This window comes from Periplaneta americana, chromosome 16, assembly GCF_040183065.1.
Source record: "Periplaneta americana isolate PAMFEO1 chromosome 16, P.americana_PAMFEO1_priV1, whole genome shotgun sequence".
In the NCBI taxonomy this organism is placed as follows: domain Eukaryota; kingdom Metazoa; phylum Arthropoda; class Insecta; order Blattodea; family Blattidae; genus Periplaneta; species Periplaneta americana.
The window spans coordinates 52,615,775-52,638,733 of record NC_091132.1 but is presented as its reverse complement, the minus strand read 5'-3'; the positions used below and the strand labels follow the sequence as shown (position 1 = coordinate 52,638,733).

The following is a 22,959-nucleotide window of genomic DNA, read 5'->3' as shown; positions in this document are numbered from 1 at the left end:
AAGTAATCACTCTAGCACCCCCCAAAAAGAGCAAGTTACATACTCGTGCTCAGGGGGCATCCCACAATGTTAAGACATATTATTAAATAACATAATAAAAATTTTAAGAAAAGGAAAAGAAAAACAGAGTTATCACAATAATTGGAACTTTAAATTTTCTCTCTAAGCAGAATTTTTTTTAATAAGGAGCGTTAGCAAGTTGTAGCTTATGATTGGGAATTTAGCTATTATCTTGTTATAAAGCCTTGGACCGAAGTCGCTACTGTGATTATAAGCTACAGTTCTGGTACATTTAGGTTCTTTCAAGCATATGTTGTTTGACCTTCTGGTTTTATATTTATGTGAATACAAATCAAATATATTTCGGTTTTAATGTACGAAATTCAATAATACATTGTCATAAATTTGATGGATATCAAATAATTTAAATTCTAAATACAACAGACCTGAAGGATAATTAGGATATATTTTTATTATTCTTTTCTGTAGCAATGCTATTGGCATGAAGGAGATAAAATATGTGTTATTCCTTTCTTTCTTTTTCAAAATCTATACGGAGGGATTTACAACCCTGGTGTCTTTTTTATCTCCGTCACCATAAAGAGGAATGTGAATGCCTATGTTCAGATTATCCTGTGATTTCTTTCAATGGTGTCACTGATTCATGAACATGATGAACTATGTAATAAATAATTATTGTGTCTATATAAATATGATCGTCTTTCCACACTTATATTTTCAAAAAAATTGTCTGTCTTCCTATATAAAACCTGGAGTCCATGTTTTCATTAAAAACGCTACAAACGTAAAATGACGAATGAATAAATGCTATAAAATGCTAAAATCAAAATGCTAAATTTATAATTTCAAATTGCTAAAAGTCACCACTCTTAATCATAGCATAACGTGTTATAGTTACAAATAACAGTGAATAAGTTACACATTTTTATCAGTGAGGGTTTCCCTCTGCAAAGCAAAGGCATGCAGAATGTAGGATAAAGAGAAAGGAATTTTTAATTGATTTGTGGGGGGAAAAAATTACTTCACTAGCCAAGAAAAAGAGATAAAGCAAAAGAACGTTTGAAGTAAAATAATTAGCATTAAGTTTTAATAATTTATTTCAAATATTGATGCTATAAACCGAAATAAAACTAAATTTTAGGACCGAGGTATAATCAGATCAGTGACATTATTCCATAATTTATATTTCAGGATGAACACACTATCCTAAGGTCATGGGCTGTGAAGGATTTTGCACCAAGTGTGCCTCAGTATGTTCAGATCTTCCGACCAGAAAACAAACTCCATGTGAAATTTGCAGAGCATGTGGTTTGTGAAGACGAATTTAAGTATGCACTTCTGGCTAACAACTGTACGTGTCCAGGAGCGTCCACACTTGTCACCTTGCTGCTTCATACTTCAAGAGGGCAGTGAGTATAAGTTTGAATCTACTATTTTATTATATATAATCACATAATCTGTATTAATTTCAGGAAATTTATATATGACTCGAATTCTGATGAACCTAAATTGTTTGAAAAATAAAATTACGAGTAATATGATATTGAAGTCTTAGGAGAGTGAGTTTCGAAATGCTCTGTCCCTAGAATGTTAGCTTTTCTTCATTTCATAACCCATTTTCTTTATCGTGAAATAGCGCACCGTTAGTGTTGTAACCCGGGTTGGAATTCCGGCGGATCCAATTTGAATTAGTGGTTACGATTATGTAAGGTGGTAGGTTTTCTCGGGGTACTCCCGTGACCCCCATCGACATTCCATCATTGTTCCAGTAATCATCATATGGTGTTACATAGTTCGCCTTCTATGGTGCACTAAGGTCAACGCCTTTATGGCGGCTGAAAGAACTACAAACTTCGGTGTGTCGCCGACTAGCTGGGGACTCTTCGAAGAATGACGCAAGTCAAATGCTCGCTATTAGTGAAGGTGCCTGCAACGTTAATTGGAGATTCTAACAGTACAGTAGAATCCCTCATAACCGCTCCAAAGGGACCAGACTAGTTCCGGATACGAGATTTTGCCGGATAATTGAATAGATGCCGGTATATACAAAAAAGTTCGTATTTCATGCTGCCAAATGTTGAAACTGCAGCCATGTGAAGCTTATTTTTCTATCACTTGCTCATAAGTGAATAAACATAAAAACTCTTGGATTTTCTTTATTAAAACACATCACACAACACAAAATAATACACTAATCTTAGGTTCGAATATTCACTGAAAACAAAATTCGTGCGCACTTCCTAATGTGGCAACACTGACAGCCCGAATATAATTAAATAAACTTAAAAACTGTGTGGATTTTCTTTATTGAAACACATCACAAAACACAAAATTAATACACTAATTTTATGTTCGAATATTAACTGAAAACGAAAGTTCTTGCGAACTTTCTATGTGGAAAAACTGATGGCCCAGACTGGGAATGTGGCATATTTAAACTTTTTTTTTGGCACAGCCAAAAGTGCCGTTGTTTTGGTATTGCCGGTTATTTGGGTGCCAGTTACGAGGGATTTTACTATATTTTCTGAAGTGTAATATGATATTTTTATAATGTTATTGAAATCTTGCGAGGTGTTCTATATTTATAATATGTCTTGTTTCAACGCTTGGTTTTCGTAAGTTTAGTTTTTCCATTAAAAAACTAACCTCTTCTCAGCTTCTATTTAATCTAGAAACCTAACATTTTCAGGAATTATTTATTTCGAAGTTTTACATGTACTGGAGCAGTTTTCGAATTTTGGAAGGGAAGTATTGTACTGAAAATTATTGAAAAAATATATTAGAATGGGAAAAAGTTATCTCAGAAATAAATAAAAAACTATCGGTACTGTTCAGTATAAAGTCAAGTTATGTGGTCATGAGATGTAAAAACATCAGCTGTATAGCTTCAAAAGTTTCTAATAAAAAGTTCCTTATGTATGACATAATTTAACATTATCAAGATATACATTTCCGTGCCTCCTTAAAAAGAATTAATAGATTCATGAAAAATATTCTGTTTTCTAAATTGAAGCACTGTCTTTATCACCAACCAACTTACGAAGTTTGGATGCATGAAATACATTTCTTCTTATTTTATCTTTCACAGAGAGGGTCAGACGTCTCAAGAAGAATGGCATCGACTATACGGGAAATGTTCTGGTAATGAGATCTACCACATTGTTCTTGGTGATAGTCGCTTCTTTGGTGAATATGAGGGCAAGAGCTTCACATACGCTAGCTTCCACTCGCACAGAAAGTATGTATTATTTCTATAAGTTTTGCGGCAAAGTTAAAATTTAGAATGTGGGATTGCAAACAATCTTGTTAGAAGCAAAAATACCTCGTACATAAGAACATAATGTTACTTAAGGCAATTTTGTTGGTAGTTTCTATAAACAATAAACATTCATTGTAATGTAATTTCACTATTTATGTATGAAACTTTCTAATTTTTACGATATTTCATTTTACTTTATTGGCATATTTATTTATATATATATTTACTTATTATTTATTTATTTACTTACTTTGTTATTTATTTATTTATTTATTTATTTTATTCATTCATTCATTCATTTATTTAACTAGCTAGCTAGTGAGTACAAATTAAATTTATGAAACAAAAATTTTTCTAGCCACTACCGCAAGAGGCAGGCTCGTGTACTGTGTGGTCTTAGTCAATAATTTAACATAAAATTTACAAGGACAGTTTACTAAATACAGTAAGTAACTTGATTCAAACCAATAAATAACATACAAGAGCAAAATATATATATATATATATATATATAAGAAAGAGAAAAAGAGAGAAAAATACACATTTAATATAAATTGACAATCAGGCAGAAGCCAGTGATATTCTATAAAAACATGAATATAGTCGACAGAAATTAACGGTAAAAAATACACACATTTGTTAATATTATATATCATGAATAATTTTATAAATTTCTTTTTTAAAACCTTCAATTTTAAAATATTTCAAATTTGGAAAATGGTTTACAATTTTATTATAGGGCCATATTTATAGACATTCTTAGCGCAGGCTTCCGGTGGATGATCAGCGAACTAACGTTTTTCGTATTCATAAACCAGTGTTAGCGATATGATATGATATTAATCCTGTACAAGTAATCAGTCGATAGCCGGGGCTGGTTTAGCACGCTCGTAGCGCGGGCTAGCGAAATGTCTATGCATAGCACCCATAAAGTCTTGGGCCGAAACTAGCACCATGCTTAAGAGCTGCACTTGTATGACATTATTTTAGGTTCAATTAATGGGAAAATAGACTTTTGTCTTCGAGTACGATATTCATGTCGATTAGATTTATGTTTTATTTGATTTCTGTGGTAGTAAGTTAGTAAACTATACTTATAAATTTCTTCAATAATTAATACATTAAAATCTGTATAAATTAAATTTGTTGGATAATCCATATTTTTGGTCAGACAAATTTTTATTAATCTTCCGTGTAATAAAATTAATGGATTAAATACAGATGATGATACTCCACCCCAATTTATTATACTATATTGTATTAATGATTGTACCAAAGCTAAAAATATTAATTAATTAATCTTAATTGTTGATATTGATATTGATATTGATATATATTTCTCAAAAATCTTCGGTCCTGCTGGCCCTTCACATTTCTGTATTCGGCCCAGCATTCCCTTACTAGCACTATTTACAATTTTAAACAAGACGTGTATTGACCCTTGAAGCCTGTTCTTGCCATGTCTTTGATGTCCCTTCATTTTCACTAGACCATCCTTTTACTTTATCCACTATTATTCTACTTCCCTTCTCTTATTCTCAGTTCCCTTAAAAAAATAATTCTTCCCTCCATAACTAATTTAACACTTTAAATAACAATGCACATAACTTATTTAATATAAAAAGACCTAACCCTTGTTGACTATTTCACTACAAACTTGAACTAATATTATATTCACTGTCTAAACACTTCTCACACCACACATTAGCGCTCGTATCCTAGCAACATTGCTTTCACTTTATTTATAACACAATTTAACACTGAAACAAAAGAACAACAGTTCACCTCCATTTAACCATTACCTAGCTAAGCTACTATTATTTCAACCCACTGATGCACCATTTCCTCAGATTATAGACAGGTTTTTCTCCAGTATTGCCCCCTCTTTTCTCACTCCTGGCACGCTTTACACACTCACTACTTCCTCTTCTATTCCTCGCACTTATTTCGCTTCCTCGTTCACCAGTCTCTTCTTTCGTCGATTGAGCATTCCTCTCTCTCCCCCCTTCTGCCTTTCTCCACTTGTGTTGCCCTCTGATACTATGCTTGTTCCGCTGGCTTGGCCTTGGGGTGACGTCATTGCTGGTCGTCTACCAGATGGTGCAGCCGCTGCCTTAGAGTTCACCGCCTGAGTGGAATTTGTTGACGCTGGATTCTTTCGACATTCTTCCCTCGCAATCTCTTGAGTCACTGACCTCATGTCATCCGCAACTTTACCGTTTCTATTTCTTCCATTATTATTAACAATCTTTCTAACTCTCTCCTTTATCTCTAATCTTTTACTTTCGTCTAATCTTAATTGTATTACTTTGTTATGTTGTTAGATATGGCGTGGCACTGGTTGGTGTTCGTCCAGCTGAGCTTCCAGAATTTTATGAGGATACAATACTCTTGAATCCAGGACCACGCCACATTATGAAAAAGAGTGATACTTGTTATTACATGAGTATTTCTAAGGAAGAGAACTCGGCCTTTATACTGGGCAATCAACAAAACAACGTGTGCCCTGAGACAGGGACAACTACGACGGATGGTGACAAAGACAGCAGCAAAGAGAAAACGGCTAGTGGCACGCAACAGCAGAACAACAAACCTGACGGTATCAACCTCAAAGTCCACGTTGCTAACTCTGTGTGTCCAAGTGAGTGTTGTGTGCATGGCTTACGGTTCATGGGACTAGAACAGTGTTTCCTGACGTCACGTCGACTGCTGGAGTTGAAACATGACAAAAGCAAATGCGACAATTTAATAATTTTTCACGTGATATTCGCTCATTGTAACCATTTCGGAATAATAACTTAACCTTCTCTCTGGTGAGATGATGTAGCAATAGAATTTTTGTATTTATTTTCAGATATGAAGGGTTCAGAGCCATAGTGGGCCAAGTGTCATTTATTAAAACGAAGAAAGCAAGGGTTAAAGTTAAGCGAATGCCATAGTTTAATGAAGATTGACATATCATATAGTTTTAATGTGTATACTTTATATTACTTGCTATATTTTCCCATTGAATTATGGTAATGACTTCATTTTAACCTTTGTTTTCTACGGTTTTAGTAAATGGCGCTTGGCCCGCTATGGTTCTGAAACCTTCATATGTAGTTAGGTTTATCAGATCTATCTAGAGACGAATTTTCTCACTTCAGATTTCCTCATTGATTTCCTTCTGCATTTAATGTAGGCTATAATAGAAAATATTTAAGCTGGGCCTCTACTAACCATAACCACAAATACTGTTTTAGTAGCTTAATTTTCTCTCTTTCACCTTTGTTATTTCGTAGGCTATAAATTCCTTAACATAACTCTCGTAATAACATTGCAACTTTCTTCCAGTACGTAATGATTGCTTCAGACTTCAAATAATTTATTTTATTTCTTAGTTTCCAAGTAATACTATAATGTTACAAACAAAACTGACTCCTTCAAAGTTGTCTTTTTTTTTTATTCGTCAGTTAATTCTGGTACAAAGGATGTGGCACGTATGGGCGAATCCAGAAATGCATATAGAGTGTTAGTTGGGAGACCGGATGGAAAAAAACCTTTGGGGAGGCCGAGACATAGATGAGAGGATAATACTAAAATAGATTTGAGGGAGGTGGGATGTGATGATAGAGACTGGATTAATCTTGCACAGGATAGGGACCGATGGCGGGCTTATGCGAGGGCGGCAATGAACCTGAGGATTCCTTGTACAAGGATATTTCAGTGACTTTGTTACAGACTTCTAGAGAGGTGATTCATATGAACAACTTTTTCTTATTGGAATCCATGTCCAGAACATTCCATCTGTGTAATCCAACCCTGGGCATACAGGGGAAGGAAAAAGGAAAGGAGATACCCCCGCCCATGTCTTTTTCGCTTACACCGCTTTAGAAACGAATACATAATAAAGCACTGTGCATCAGTGGTGGATTTTAGGCAATCAGCGAAAGCCGGAAGTTCGTAAGAGCTATGATGCCTGCCTTATACAATCCGTCACTGAGCGATGTTTACCTTTCTGTCTACTACTCGTATCGGTCCGAAACATAACTGTCTCAGCTGGGGAAGGTGCAGTGGAGAGTTAAGGGGTAGTCTGCAGTGACTCGATTGAGTTGTTAGCGCCAGGTCTGGTGTAGTCAGCGCAACCAGCTACAGTGGAATACCTCTTATTCGGGACCAAAGGGATCAGGTTACTTCCGGATAATTGAATAAATACTGTGCTGGTACATACAAAAAAAGTTCGTATTTCATGGTGCCAAATGTTGAAACTTCAACCGTGTGAAGCTTATTTCTCTATCACTTGCTCATAACTGAATAAACATAAAAACTGTGTGGATTTTCCTTATTAAAATACATCACACAACACAAATAATACACTAATTTTAGGTTCGAATATTCACTGAAAATGAAAGTTCGTGCGAACTTCCTAATGTGGCAGAACTGAGTGCCGAACTGTGGCAATGTGGCAGATTTAAACTTTTTTTTGTTCAGCCAAAAGTGCCGTTGTTTTGGTATTGCCTGTTATTTGGGTGCCGGTTACGAGGGATTTTACTGTACCATCGAACTTGAGGTCATATTTCTGAAGTTAGGTTGCAGACTACTTGTTCTCCTGAATTTGGTATGAGGTAGTTGGTATCGTAAATGATTATTATGACTGATAAAAAAATTCAGATTTTTTCCCCTTCATTTTCATTTTCTCTTCCACAAATGAAATACATATCAGCAAGTTCCCTTAAATGTAAGTCTTTTCCTGAATACAACTGAAGGAACCAAAATTATTGTCTGTACGTAATGCTTAACAGAAATAAGTCTAATCTTATACATGAAGAGCAGCTGCATTTAAACTGAGCTGAGGTTTCAGTGCTCTGGCTATGTGTTAAATACCAGATGGCTACTTTAATGTAAGCTGTAAACATGGTGAACTATATCTTTTCGCATGAACTTTGTAAGGTTTATAAACATCACCATGGTAACATCATAGCATAGGCCTACATTAAAGAAAACATATCTCCGAATCCGGCTGGCTATATTAAAGCTTGTAAGTACCAAATGAAAATTATAGACATGGGTTGCTATATGAAAATTGTTCATACTGACCACCACTACCATCCCTAAAAGTTGGTAACAAAGTCACTGAAATGCCCTATATAAGAGCATTTTATATAAAATAAAATAACCTTTTTATTTCACGCAGTAATATTTCTATATATTATTTTCAGAATATAAAACTTCGTAGTAATCTGGATAGACGTCACTCTATAAAACTCGTGGCTAAAACTTCCTCAGATTCTTCAAATGTTCCTTTCCTTTTGCATTTCGAAATATGAGTACCAATTTTAAATTTTACACCATTTCTTTCGTCTTAGGACTCAACTTTGTTTTAAATTACGTGTGACTAAAGCATAGAGAGATTATCTGTAAAGTAATTTGTTAATATTTATATTTTAAATGCATAAGAAGCCACTTTTAAATGCAAGTAAATTATCCCATGAAACACTGTTCTAGAACATAATGCTTCATTTAAGATTTATTTAACATAGTTCAAAATGGATGTACAAAATATATTAACCTTAAGCTTGTAGCATCACACTTATGTCCAATAATAATATGCTTATTGGATCAGCACTCATATCCTAGATCATATATACCCAGATTGCTCGACGTTATAGGCTTTGACGGTAATAACTTTTGTCAGGTTTACTATGCTGTCATCTAGTTGTTACATAAGGAGTCACGTCATAACTCCCATTTCAATTGCATTAGCGACTGTATTGCCATCTCGTGTTCGTTTACGGCGGACGGGTGGCGATCCTGGTGTTTGTTCTCTTCAAAGTGCAACCGAATTTAACGTAGGAATGAGCAATCTATATGTGATCTGGGCTCATATTTAGACCAAATGACAAAATACAAAGCACGTTTTCCATTTAACGGAAAAGTCTGTAACAAGAGAAAGGTTATATAAATTAATTTTTAAATAAGTGCAAGTACAATAGATGGGAGAATATATGTTGTTACAAATGATAAAAAATACTATCGACATAACAAACGAAAACAATATTTATTATAATGATTTCATCAGCGAATAATTATCTATACGCCGATTTCATTTTAAGAAGGAAATGAAAATCTTGTTCTAGTTATTGTCTGAACAAGACTGTTCAATTTACTTTTTAAAGTAACAAACGTACATATTCTACCTAGCAATGACAGGAGAGAAGAAAGAATGTTTAACTATAGCATGCATGTAACTAATTCTTATAATAATTCATGGAATTCTGTTACCTTCAGCAATGATTTCCAAAATGTCAGAAAATATGCTTGCTCACAATACAAGTGAACAGTGTAATTTCATGAAATAAATAAGAAATGAGCCCCTTAACATTACAAAACAAAAATGAAATATATAAGAAAATTTTACTGAGCAAAGGAATATGCATTCTGATTTACATTAACCCTTAAATGGTAATATGGGTGAAAATTCACCTTTGAGAAATTTTATTTCTCTGCCATGCATTGGTAAACCTGTCTAGACTGTTGGCTCTCTTGCTATGTATCTTTCTCAAGTGTAGCTTCTTAACCATTGTTGAAATATATTTGAAATATTTTTAGTTGCTGTAGTATAGCTCTACAAAGCAGACCTGGGTGAGTTTTCACCCATGTTACCATTATTGTTAGATTAGTAATTTATTCAACTTCTTAGTACATGTGTCAAACGAATTGCAATTCTCTTCTGCGTTAGTTTGATGAACATGGAGTTTATTATTATTGACGGTAAGAAATGTACTTCCGGTGAGGTAGATAAAATAATAATGAATGAAAATATTGATGATGATGAAGATGACGCATCTGATGGAGAGGGGAGTGTGAAGGACGATATTTGTGAACAAGATGATGTAGTAGATGATATTATTGAGTGCGGTAGTGACAATGAAAGTGATTTTACCCCAGAAAATGACGACAGCAGTGATAGTGCAGATGGTGTTGCAGTTCCTGAAAAGCGCAGAAAACCAGATAATTGCTGGTTTGAAAGTAAGGGCAATAATATCATCACTCCGAAGAAATCAGTCCTAAAAGGGAAAAATGGTAAAGAGTGGACATCCAAACACCCTGAAAGACAAAAGGTGCCTTCTCGAAATATATGTAGAACAACCATACCCGGGCCAAAAGGTGATGCTCGAAAGGTAAAAAGTCCCGAAGACAGTTGGCGTCTTTTTTTTTTTTTGATGAGGATATGTTGCAAGATATTGTTCGTCATACCAACAAAGAGATGGCTTCCCAGAGACTGAACTACTCGTCTGAACAGAGGTATACTTAAGATATCACTTTGCGAGAATTAGAGGCATACATAGGTCTACTTTATATCAGTGGGGCCAGAAAAGATAATCATATGAGTGCCGAATTTCCGTGGGGTACATTGGGTAGTCCAATTTATGTTTCAGTTATGTCACTAAAGAGATTTCGATTTATAACAAATTGCTTGAGATTCGATGACAAGCAGACCAGAGAAGCCAGAAAGGCTGCAGATCCTTTTACATATATTCGGGAACTATGGAATAAATTTTTCGTTCACTGTCAAGAATATTACAAGCCATCAACAGAATGTACTATTGACGAACAGCTTCTGGGATTCAGAGGTCGCTGCAAATTCCGTATGTACATCCCCAATAAAACGGAAAAATACGGCCTCAAACTTGTGTTCATGTGTGACTCTCATTCTAAATACCTAGTCACAGGAATACCTTACATAGGAAAAGAAACTTACAATGGGCCTGAACCTTTAGCACAATACTTGGTGAAGGAATTAGCAAAACCAATTTATGGCACCAATTCCAATATAACTACTGACAATTGGTTTACATCTTTCCCCCTCTTGTCAGAGATGTTGGCTCATGGTATAACTATGGTCGGTACTATACGAAGAAACAAAAAGGAGATTCCTCCGGAAGCTCTTCAGACCAAAGGACGACCAGCAAATACAGCAATGTTTCTCTTCGACTGCAATACTAATCAACAATTGATATCATTTTCACCAAAGAAAGGTAAAATTGTATTAGTAGCCTCGACCATGCATTACACAGCAAGAGTGTCTGAACAAACAAGGAAACCAGAAGCTATTGAATTTTATAATGAAACTAAAGGAGGTGTCGACTCGTTTGATCAAATGTGCAAGAACTATTCCTGCAGTAGACGTACAAGACGCTGGCCAATGGCAGTATTTTACGGATTACTGAATGCAGCAGGAATCAATGCATTTATTGTTTGGGCTTACGCATGCGCAGCCCGTGGAGGAAAGACACCCAACAGACTGGAATTTCTTCACAAGCTTGGTCTTGATTTGTCAACGAAATTTATGCAAGAGAGACTGACAATCAGGAATCTTCCTAATGATCTTCGAGTGAAGATAGAATCCATATTGAGTGAAAACAATTCTTTACCGGTTAGCTCACTGAAAGAACAGAAATCATCTGAAACAGGACCACGACAGGGACGTTGCAAACTCTGCAAAAAGAGTGACAAAAAGTTTGCCGTGAAGTGTAGTGTTTGTGAGAATTTCGTGTGTGGAGATCATAGGGAAATAACCTGCAAAAATTGCACACCATAGAAAATGAAAAGTGTGACTTTTTCTCTTAATTATAAAATATACACTGGAATTTTTTTTAATTCTATGGTGTAAGAAAACTTTCATTGCTTCTAACAATATTGTCAATTTATGTTAAATTTCATATTATTTTGTGTTGAGCTATGTTGTGTTATGTTTCAAGTGTGTTTTAATATATAAAAGTCAAATGCAGCATTATAAAAATCTTAATTTTTTGTGTTGGGTGAAAATTCACCCATGTTACTAATAGTGTATAATAAATTGATGTTACCAGTTAAGGGTTAAAAAGAAAGAAACTAGCATTTCTACAAAGACATCAAACAAAAGGAATACTGTGAAATTCATAATAATAAAAGCAATTGTCTCAAATCCATGGTTCATTTACCGTGTCTCTCAGCATAGTGTGTTAGATAACAATCTGTAAAACATCCTTCCGACAAAACAGTGCGATCTAGTTGTTCAGTTCCTTGAGAACTTACGACACACTGTTCATATAGAAAATTTTAGCTCGGAAAAATGTAGATAGTTTATAAATAAAAATGTCTTTCCTACAATATATGCAAAAGAAGAGCATGTGCATAAATAGAAAAAGATGGGCAAATCAGGTAGCTATAATGCCTTAGCTGAAAGCGAAGTGGATAATAGTTTTTAACAAGAAGTAGTTCCAAAAAATAGTTGCATGTTTTACATATTCTCAGGTGTCAACTCATATTGCAACGAATATTTTAAAATCGAAGTTACAATAATTAAATTCTATCTGCAACTCTTTTCAAATTTTCACAGTCAAAAATCAAGCATAGACCTCGTAAACGATCTATGATATGCTTTATGTAAAAAGGATCTTTAGTAAATGAGTCACCACATGCAAAAAGGGCTTCAGTTGAATCAAATGTTTTACGTGTTAATAAATTTAAATCGTTTTATCCAATCTTATGGCTTAAGTAACACTAGCCTATATAACATAAAACAAATTATTTCAATGTTTTATATATTTACATCGTATTGTGTCATCATACAAACGTTTTCGCCCTCATAGGGCATCTTCAGCTAGGAAGTGATTACAATATCAATCTAAAATCAATTAAAGTAATCTGGTCTCATGTTTGAAAATAATAATAATCTTATCGATAGTACATGTAAGTATTCAGCATAGTGACAAATATTGATCATACAAATTATTAAAACATAATCATGTCAAATGTTGAAATTCGCAAGCCTACATGGCTATTAAATGTTGCTGAAGAATAAGTAATGATGACTCACAAAAGTTAAATCTTAATGCAATAATACCATAGGTGCATTGTGCTATTGCCAATAAACTTTCATTAATAATGACTTATAAAACAATATTGTGTAAGCTTGTGTATCAGTATATTGACCAATAATAAATATATTATAGAATTATTTTATAATACACACGTATTACTGAATGTTGAGTCGTAAAGTGTAAAGTCAAATGGTGTGATTGGCTTGTTCTGATGGGGCAAGTGGGTTGTTTTTATATTCGTGTATAAACCATCGTATGCTCAACTATATTGATATGTGGGAGTTTCTGAAGTATATTATAATGTACATGTGTCTTTAAATATTGAATTAAAGTTGATGTTTTGGCTGTGATCATTACATCGGTTTGAATGAATGAGCTGTTCTCGGTGTCCAAATAATATTATCGTGTATTCAATTTTGATAAATTGAGCATCGGAAGCAGAATGTAGAGAGAGATTTAGTTCGTTTAGTTTTGAGAATACATCTGAAAGACATGCCAATGTCCTTAGCCACATGTCATCAACTGATGTGCAGGGAAAAGATGGCGAGAAACACCACGTTCATAGTGCTTTAAATCTCTCTTTTGTTGCGAAGAGTAGAGTGGGAAGTCGATAGACGGGTAGAGTAATAAATTTAATAAAATGTCAATACTGGGATAAAAAGTGAAAGGCAATTGACTTGTGTCATTTCCAAACTATGAGATTTTCAGCTATAGTGTGATACGCAATTCGTTTGAATTTTATTTTTTCTTCTGTCCTTTTTGAAGGACCACAAGGGCAGACCTCGAGGACCACAGGTGGTCCGCAGACCATAGTTTGAGAAACGCTGTACTAGAGTGTGGTATCATGTAGGCTACGATCGTGCGATCCAACCCACGTAAAACGTACGATCCTATTAGCTACGAGTAGATCCTAAGTAGTTTCTAAGTATAGCACTTCGGTGCTACTTAGTGTTGTACAGTCCATTGGCGCAACACAGATTTGGAACAGTTTGTAACATTACTTCCTTGTGCCATTCGTGTTTTGTGGTAGTGCACGGGTTAAGAAATCAAGTGCCATTGTGATAACTTCTGACGTGATATGAGCCGTTCAGAGCAAAAGTGGTGTAAGTCAAAATTGGTAATGAGGTTTAAAGTAAAAATTGTGTAAAATACAGCGCAAAGTAGCAGTTAATACGTCCTTCGTGCTATCCACAGACTACTAATAGTTTAAGTAAATTGAATATTAATTTCTACTTTGCACTGTATTTTACAGAATTTTTACTTTAAACCTCATTACCCAATTTTGACTTACACCACTTTTGCTCTGAACGGCTCAGTGGCAGTGGAATCAGAAAATAGTGATAGGGCCCTAGTAAGCCGTATTTCCAAAAATATACATCCATTGTATACTTGAATATAAAAAACTGAAAAAAATATGTAGGCCTAGAAAATTATGGTAAATATCCTTAAATTTATGTAAAGATTGGTTGTGCGGTGATGAAACGAATTGTGAAAGAGCTAGATGTAGGTTCTGGTTTTTCTGTTGCTGTTCCTCCTGAGGAGGAAGATTATGTCTTCCATTTCTTAGCATTGTCATAAAGTAAGCAAAAAACAGAGCATTTATAAATTATTTTATGCGCCCATATTTAATTTTTAGATGTTATTTCCTTATAAGAACTAAAAATATTTTAAATAAACACTGTTAGGCAGTTCAGGTAAAATAATGAAAACAAGTCTAGTTTTATGTATAGTGTACGATCCTCCAATGAAAAGTGGTACGACATTTGGAAACACTTGTGCGATCCAGTCAAGCTGCACTACATTCTTCTCCCCTTAGGGTTTGTGACGTAATCCTTCAGATACTTTGGAAGTACTCTGTTCCGTTTAGATCGACGGAGAGGGTGAGGCTGCTCTTGTTGTGTCGAGATAAAAAGAGTTCTGGCTCGTTCTGATCCTATATTGTGCTAGGCTGGAGACTCTGGTTCTATCGAATCTTTTTGTATACTTAAATTGGATTCCTGTGAAGGACTGGAAATCTAGAGAATTCATCAATGATTGTAAGGATGTAACGGTTTCTAGTTTCTCTATATACACTCATTTCAGTTTTGTTTTGTAATGTTGAGGGGCTCATTTCTTATTCATTACATGAAATTGCACTGTTTACTTATATTGTGAGCAAGCATAGGCCTATTTTCTTCCATCAAATTTTGTGCGTTTTAAAAATAAATATATATCATAACTGACATTTTGGAAATCATTGCTGAAGATAACAGAATTCCATGAATTATTATAATAATTAGTTGCATGCTAAAGTTATTGATTTATTGGTGTTACTTATGAGGTAACACCAATAAGGCATCACTCATGAGGCAACTAGGCCAGGATATATTTTATGGTTGACACTTTCACTAAATATAACGGTCTCAATAATAATTACATCCATTAGTTAAGATTTAATACCACATTTTAGTACACAAGAATAAGCAATGAAGGCTTCTGAACTATACCACAAATACAAAATATTCTTGACAAATTCTATGTAACACAATTGTAACTTAATCAGAGTTCGTCCCTTTCTCTTTTAAATTAACGTAATGTAAAATAAATTTGAACTCGTCCATTTAATAACTAAGATAAACTTCGGTAAGCCTAGTATATGAGATTGTACGTACTCGTGTATGTGTCTAAAACTTCTGCACACTACATTTCATTGTTATTTTGTCACTTGTGAACTAAACAGTTTGATTTCTATTCCGGTGTGATTTCTTTTATAGAAAGGAGAGAAAAGAACTACATTAAGTGTCAACAGACCAAAAATGATGGTAAACTAACATCAAATATTTCAATTATGCTTCAGAATTTAGTAAGTAATATTGAGCAGGAATAAGACTGAATATTTTTACACAACTACGTTGTGATGTACTTTTGAAAGTTTGTATAACAGAAATTTGATGTTCAAAATCATAATTATTTAACAAGTTCCTCGAGACAAATAGAGTGAATTCATTAATTTACCAACACAAAATAAATTCATTAATTTACCAACGCAAATCTTAGCTATAGACAATGGAAAGTTTTTTAAATACGTTTTAAAACTGTACGAAACAATGAATTTTTTTTAATCCTTAATAATGTGAAAATCTGTTTTTGTGTCTTATGATGTAAATAAAAATTAAATTTATTTCGTGTAAACAAGTGTAGGCCCAGAAACAAAATTTAGTTCTGAAAAGAAATTTTAAAATGTTGCGTTTGTTAGGAACAAATTTCTTCACATTTAAAGAACAAAACTAAAATTATTTCAATAATTTTTCATAATACAGTGCTTTCTTAAAATGGCTGAGCGTATTGTTAATTAAATCAATGGCTTTCCCAAAACACGCTATGAAATGTTTCATATAAAACCATTTTTATCTCGAAGAGGAAGGAAAACCGAGCAAAATTATATTAAGCTTTTTTTAAAAATATATCAAAGAATAATCCCGTGAAATTAATGACATTATTTACGGTTCCCTCTGTATGTGGTGAGACATCTTCCACGGCAGACAAGCCGTGGCCGAAATACTGCCCTTTGTCGAAGGAGAAGAGGGTAATTCTGATAAACGCGTGGAATACTTGAAAACACCAAAGAAAACATAAAGAACTTGGAATATTTTAAGGCACTTTTACAGTGCGAGAGTACAGACTAATCATTCTGTTAGGTACAGTCCATGGAGATGAGTAAAATAAAAATACTTTGGGACAGTATCGGAGGATGGGTTTTTTTTCCGGAGTTCTCTCATTTCTCTCAACTTTACAAATTTCATTCCACCTAAACTTATATATTATACTTCACCTTAGCTTTCCCACATTTTATTCTACTTCTTTTATTTAAAAATTATGGTGCATGGTAACAAGGATAAGGGGAATGCAAGGAAGACATGGGAAAGACAATGAGAACAAGGGGTCCACACCTGTGGAGTAACGGTCAGAGCGTCTGACCGCGAAACCAGGTGGCCCGGGTTCGAATCCCGGTCGGGACAAGTTGCTTGGTTGAGGTTTTTTCCGGGGTTTTGCCTCAACCCAATACGAGCAAATGCTGGGTAACTTTCGGTGCTGGACCCCGTATTCATTTCACCTTCATTTCATTCAGACGCTAAATAATCTGAGATGTTGATACAGCGTCGTAAAATAACCCAATAAAAAAAGAACAAGGAGCATAACAAAGAGAGCGACATAACTACAAGAAATACATGTTAAATGCAAGAACAAAAGAATACAAAGAGAAGAACAGGAATTCAGGAAGTACAAGGGGAATTCAAGAACAAAAGAATACAAAGAGAACAACGGGAATTCAAGAGTACAAGGGGAATGCAAGAACAAAAGAATACAAAGAGAACAACGGGAATTCAAGAAGTACAAGGGGAATGCAAGAACAAAAGAATACAAAGAGAACAACGGGAATTCAAGAAGTACAAGGGGAATGCAAGAACAAAAGAATACAAAGAGAACAACGGGAATTCAAGAGGTACAAGGGGAATGCAAGAACAAAAGAATACAAAGAGAACAACGGGAATTCAAGAGTACAAGGGGAATGCAAGAACAAAAGAATACAAAGAGAACAACGGGAATTCAAGAAGTACAAGGGGAATGCAAGAACAAAAGAATACAAAGAGAACAACGGGAATTCAAGAGGTACAAGGGGAATGCAAGAACAAAAGAATACAAAGAGAACAACGGGAATTCAAGAGGTACAAGGGGAATGCAAGAACAAAAGAATACAAAGAGAACAACGGGAATTCAAGAGTACAAGGGGAATGCAAGAACAAAAGAATACAAAGAGAACAATGGGAATTCAAGAAGTACAAGGGGAATGCAAGAACAAAAGAATACAAAAAGAGCAACGGGAATTCAAGAGGTACAAGGGGAATGCAAGAACAAAAGAATACAAAGAGAACAACAGGAATTCAAGAAGTACAAAGGGAATGCAAGGAGAACGAAGGAGATACAGTAGAACAAATAGAATAGAAGAGGAGTCTGTGGAATACAAGAAGAACAAATGGAATATATTGAGAAAAGGAGGAATACAAATTAAATAGGGGATACATGGAGAAAAATGAAAAATGGAAAGACAATGCGGACAAAGAGAAAACGAGAAGTACAAGAGAATACAAGGAGAGCAACGAAATACAAAGAATACAAGGGAATGCAAAGAAGAAAGGGGAAATACAATTAGAAAAAGTGAAACACAAGAAAAGCAAGGACGACAAATGAAATTCAAATAGAACAACGAGAAGACAATGAGAGCAATGGGAAGACAAGGAGAACATGAGGAATGCAAGGAGAACAAGGGGAAAACGAGGAGATCAATGGGGAATTGCGTTTTTATGTGATGTTCAATTCCCAGATTGCCCCCATCCCATACATAGTGAGCTGAACGACATAGTTTCATATCAGAATATTACTACCACTACGTATACTGGTGCTGCTAACGACCATGGATCAGAGAATAGTGTTGAAGATGTCTAGTACAAGACCCATTTTCTCACCTGGAGTGGTTTATAGATTGTGTGACCATTATGAAACTGGTTGGCTCGTCTCTGTGGTACCTGCGGGACTGTTGGTCCATTATAGAGTTCTTTCATTTAGTCCTTTCCTCCGAAAAAGCTTGTACGTCCAATAGGCTGTATAAAGGTAGTGCTGAAATTCCTCCATTCGACCTCTCCGTGATAAAAATATTACACAAGCAGTTTCAAAATTTGTAGCATGTAATGAAAAGGACTATGAATACCGGTACATTTCAAAACATATGAATTTAAATACGAGTGCCTTATGTGTTTAGAAAGCTTACATCATTTATGACAACTACTCTTAAATCTGCCTAATGGTATTTTAAAGGTGAAGGTTAAAATATTTGGTGTTTGTAATCTGTCACTGAGCTTCTGAAACTTGGTTAATGGACTTTCTTTTCACTTTCTCCTTTCTGTTAACTTTGCTTTCAATAACAGCGTGTTTATATTACACATATTTGTGCAATTGTGTGTCTACAAATTTATTATTTCTAGCTTGTACTCGTATTGTTGTCAGTTTAAATTCACAATCTACTGCAATATTTCTACACGTTCTACACCAGTACTAGCTGTGTATTTCTAACATCACACATGTGTTTCTTGATAATATTATGTATTACATATAGTATAGACTCGCACTTAATTGTATTTTGTAATGAATAATTTCTAACCTAACAGTTACAATATTAAACTACAAGTTTCCTTTACATTACACTTACTACCGTATGTATTAATATCTTTCTAATCTGATATCACTTTTGTCAGTGATATTTTACATTCTCAATTACCTGAAACTTAATTAATTTGTCTATGTTATGAATAATTCCTAATGTAATAGTAACAATGCATTCATTATACGAAGGTACATAGGTATACTTCAAATTTATTCCATACTTTATTTATTAATATCTTGCTAATCGGATGTCACTTTCGTGAGAGATATTTGACATTCTGAATTACCGGTACCTGATAAGTATTTCTTATTAATGTCCAGCTAGATTGAATAACTGTTATGTTACATCTTTGGTTACCAGTATAGTAGGATTTCAAATTTTAGTTCTTACTAAGTATCAGAATTGTGTGATAAAGTTTGCGTAACGGTGTCATATAATACTATAAAAATAGTGAAAAATGTCTGTAACTGTTTGTTAGTGTCTGAAAAATATCTAAGACACTTCTTAAGAAACTACGTGATAGAGACTATGATATTTTTGTGATCCATCATGATAATTTGTTACTCTCAATTAGTAAAAATGTTATTAAATAATTTTAGGAGTCGAATAAGTTTATAAAAATTCATAATTTTGTAATGACCAATAGCTTACAGGTCTAATTTATTTATAAAACTATCCATTAAATATTAGATACTGGTAATCTTCTTCTTCATTAAATTACAATCAATTTCTGAAACCAATTTTGCTCTTTTATATAAAAAAATTCTGGTACTTTTGTTATTTCAATTGTTGCAATGTATATTTCACTTCTGGTGCTGTGGAAGAGAAGGCCTCATAGCCTTAACTCTACCAGAATAAATAGATAAATAAATAAATAAATAAATAAATAAATAAATAAATAAATAAATAAATAAATAAATATTCAGCTCACAACAAAATTGGAATTGTATAGAAGCCTACTTTAATCATTTTTATGGATACTAACGGTAGATTCAATCTTAAATAGAATGTTTCAATTGAAAAATACGAAAATAATAGCTTTTGATTGAAAATATTGTAAGTTTAAAAAAATAGCCTACTTGTGAAAATTGTTCAAAATTACTACAGAAACTACGCCCATGATACAGGTAGCTGCCTAGCTTCTGAGAGGCAATTTTAATGTAGGATTATTTTACTATCATAAGTTTTACTGCTGGTACTTTCTTATTTACTGAGAATAGAAGCTAGGTTAAATTTAAGCGTATGATTAATTTTTTATGTGTCATTAACCAAATAAATGATTATGTGCTTTAAACAGCTACATCAGTAGATGCTGCAGGTTATGGTGATTCTCGCCAGTGCCTCAAAGACAGTTCTCCAGCATTACTAGCACCTGATGTGGCTATCACAGGGAACCACCTGGATGTACCAAGACCAGGAGACAACCCAAACCTGTTAAGTCCAGAAATCCTCAGCCAAAGAAGAGGTATTGTGTGTATTAGAAAACATTATATGTATAGTTTATTGCTTCACAGAAATTGTCATTATTGTTATTTTTGTTGTATTATTATTATTATTATTATTATTATTATTATTATTATTATTATTATTATTATTGCCGGTACTACTATTGTTACTACTTGATTCAGTCCTGCCCAGATTATTCATCTCGCCATAACTTCCTAAATACCTCTGGTCCATTCAGTCTTCTATGAAATTGATTAGTGGTCTATTCCGCGAGTGGCTGAAGTATGATGTCGACCTATCGTCTTCTCCTACTATTACCGTGGTTGAGAATGCATGGAAGCTCTACTTCTTCACCTCTCGTCTTATAATTCCTGTTATGTACACTATACAGTAATATTATTAACAATCAAAACATATGTAGATGCAGTCTGATTGAATAGAGCCAGAGAACATTACCTACCTTACACAAATACAGTCTATTCCCGTCACTTGACATATGCTTAAAACTCTTGTATAATAGCGCACTTGGTTTGATTTTATGCACTCCTGTTCAACAACTGTCATGTAACTTTTCATTTGGCATGTTATGATCTGAAGATGATTCAGTCGAGTCGAAAACGTTAATCTAATTAATAAAATTATGTACAAATAACATTTAAGCTATTTTGTCTTTTACTGAAGATAAGCATTAGAGATGAACAAAACTAACTCCGCTTTCGCTCGCTGTGTTCGTTCCATTTGTCTTTCGACTCTCGTCCCGTCATTCTCGTGCGCTTCGAGTCTCCTCATCATTCTCGAAATAACATTTGGTCGGCGTGGAAAGATTTCGTAACTTTGAGATAAATAACATTATGAATGTTTAAATGAGACAAGAAAACAAAGCAGAACAGTATCTTAGTTATCAAAATGTTCTGGTTCTACAGAATGTTTCCCGAGGTGGTGTTACAAACTAACAGGGATGATGGCGAAGGGCACAGGTAAAAATTTGAGATAAGGAACCATGGTCCGGAAATGACCGAGTCCAAAGTTATAAGCGAAAATAGTTGTGTGGAAATGGAATTGTAATTTCGCAACACGTGTCCTTCTTTCCTTAACCTTTGGAACAGTCGTGGAAAGATGGTATGGGCCGGATGTCTCCTACGTGGGTACTTGTTCCGATACAATCTGTGAGCTTGTCTGCTGTTCCCATTGGCTCATCCGTATTCGAAAATCAGGTCTGCTTATTCCGCTGTCGTGTACTCCTCCATTTCACTAGGACTGATCGACTGGACACTGCAACTTGTACACATACACTGCTGTCTACAGACGTGCATATCAGGACCGACCATGTCCGTTACACATTACGCTATCTGCATTGCTTTAGTGTAGTTTCCTGTCCCCATCCCTCAGACAGCGCACTGAATGGAATACTATAAGTAGACAACGTAAACAACGTCAGCTGAATACAGTATGTGTAAGATGTACAGATAAATACACATAAATAATGTGTACAAAGGAATAAAATTATGTCATTTCCACACAACTATTTTTGTTTGTAACTTTCGACTCTGTTATTTCCGGACTAGAGTTCCTTATCTCAAATTGATACATGTACCCTTCCCCATCATCCCTGAAAGTTTGTAACACCATCTCGGAAGCACCCTGTATTATGTGATATTACCTATGGTTATATAAATAGAAAAAAAAAACAATTCTCAAATAAATTTGCATTTCTAAGAAACATAAAACATAACGTTAATATATTTTACGTACTTGAGCTTGCACACTTGATCTCAAACATATGAAAAGAAAATTCCTAGCCTTTTAATAAGGGCCTAATAATTAAATAAAGACTGGGGAACGGATTATTATACACTGAAAGGTAGAGATGATGTTCCAAATAGGCTACTTGATTGTTTATACATAAATAACAGTTGCCAAAATAGATAAAAGTTCAGTCAGGCATAAACAATTGTGGCGATTCAAGGCTTCTTGACGTTCGGAACTTCGGGAGTGATCAATCTCGACGTCTCGAAACACTCACAGCAGTCTTTACGTCAACTACGCGACGTATAGAACATTGTCATGCGGGTTTTCGGCTTTGCGGGCGCTGTTAGTCTTGCTTTCTCGATCGTTATTCATATCTAATAAACATAGACGGACCCATTGTATTCAATTAATTTTATAATATTTTGTAATTAAGCTTTCCT

General features: G+C 34.4%; 1 protein-coding gene across 3 annotated transcripts in view; it reads left to right on the top strand.

Moving 5' to 3' along the window:
* Positions 1-22,959, top strand: part of SLO2 (slowpoke 2) — a 1,063,914-nt gene that overhangs the window by 975,845 nt on the left and 65,110 nt on the right. For all 3 annotated transcript variants that reach the window (XM_069849155.1, XM_069849157.1, XM_069849156.1), the window contains exons 13-16: positions 1,213-1,430; positions 3,110-3,259; positions 5,605-5,921; positions 20,622-20,789. In XM_069849155.1, the coding sequence (XP_069705256.1) occupies positions 1,213-1,430; positions 3,110-3,259; positions 5,605-5,921; positions 20,622-20,789 (853 nt within the window). The remainder of the gene's footprint in view (positions 1-1,212; positions 1,431-3,109; positions 3,260-5,604; positions 5,922-20,621; positions 20,790-22,959) is intronic.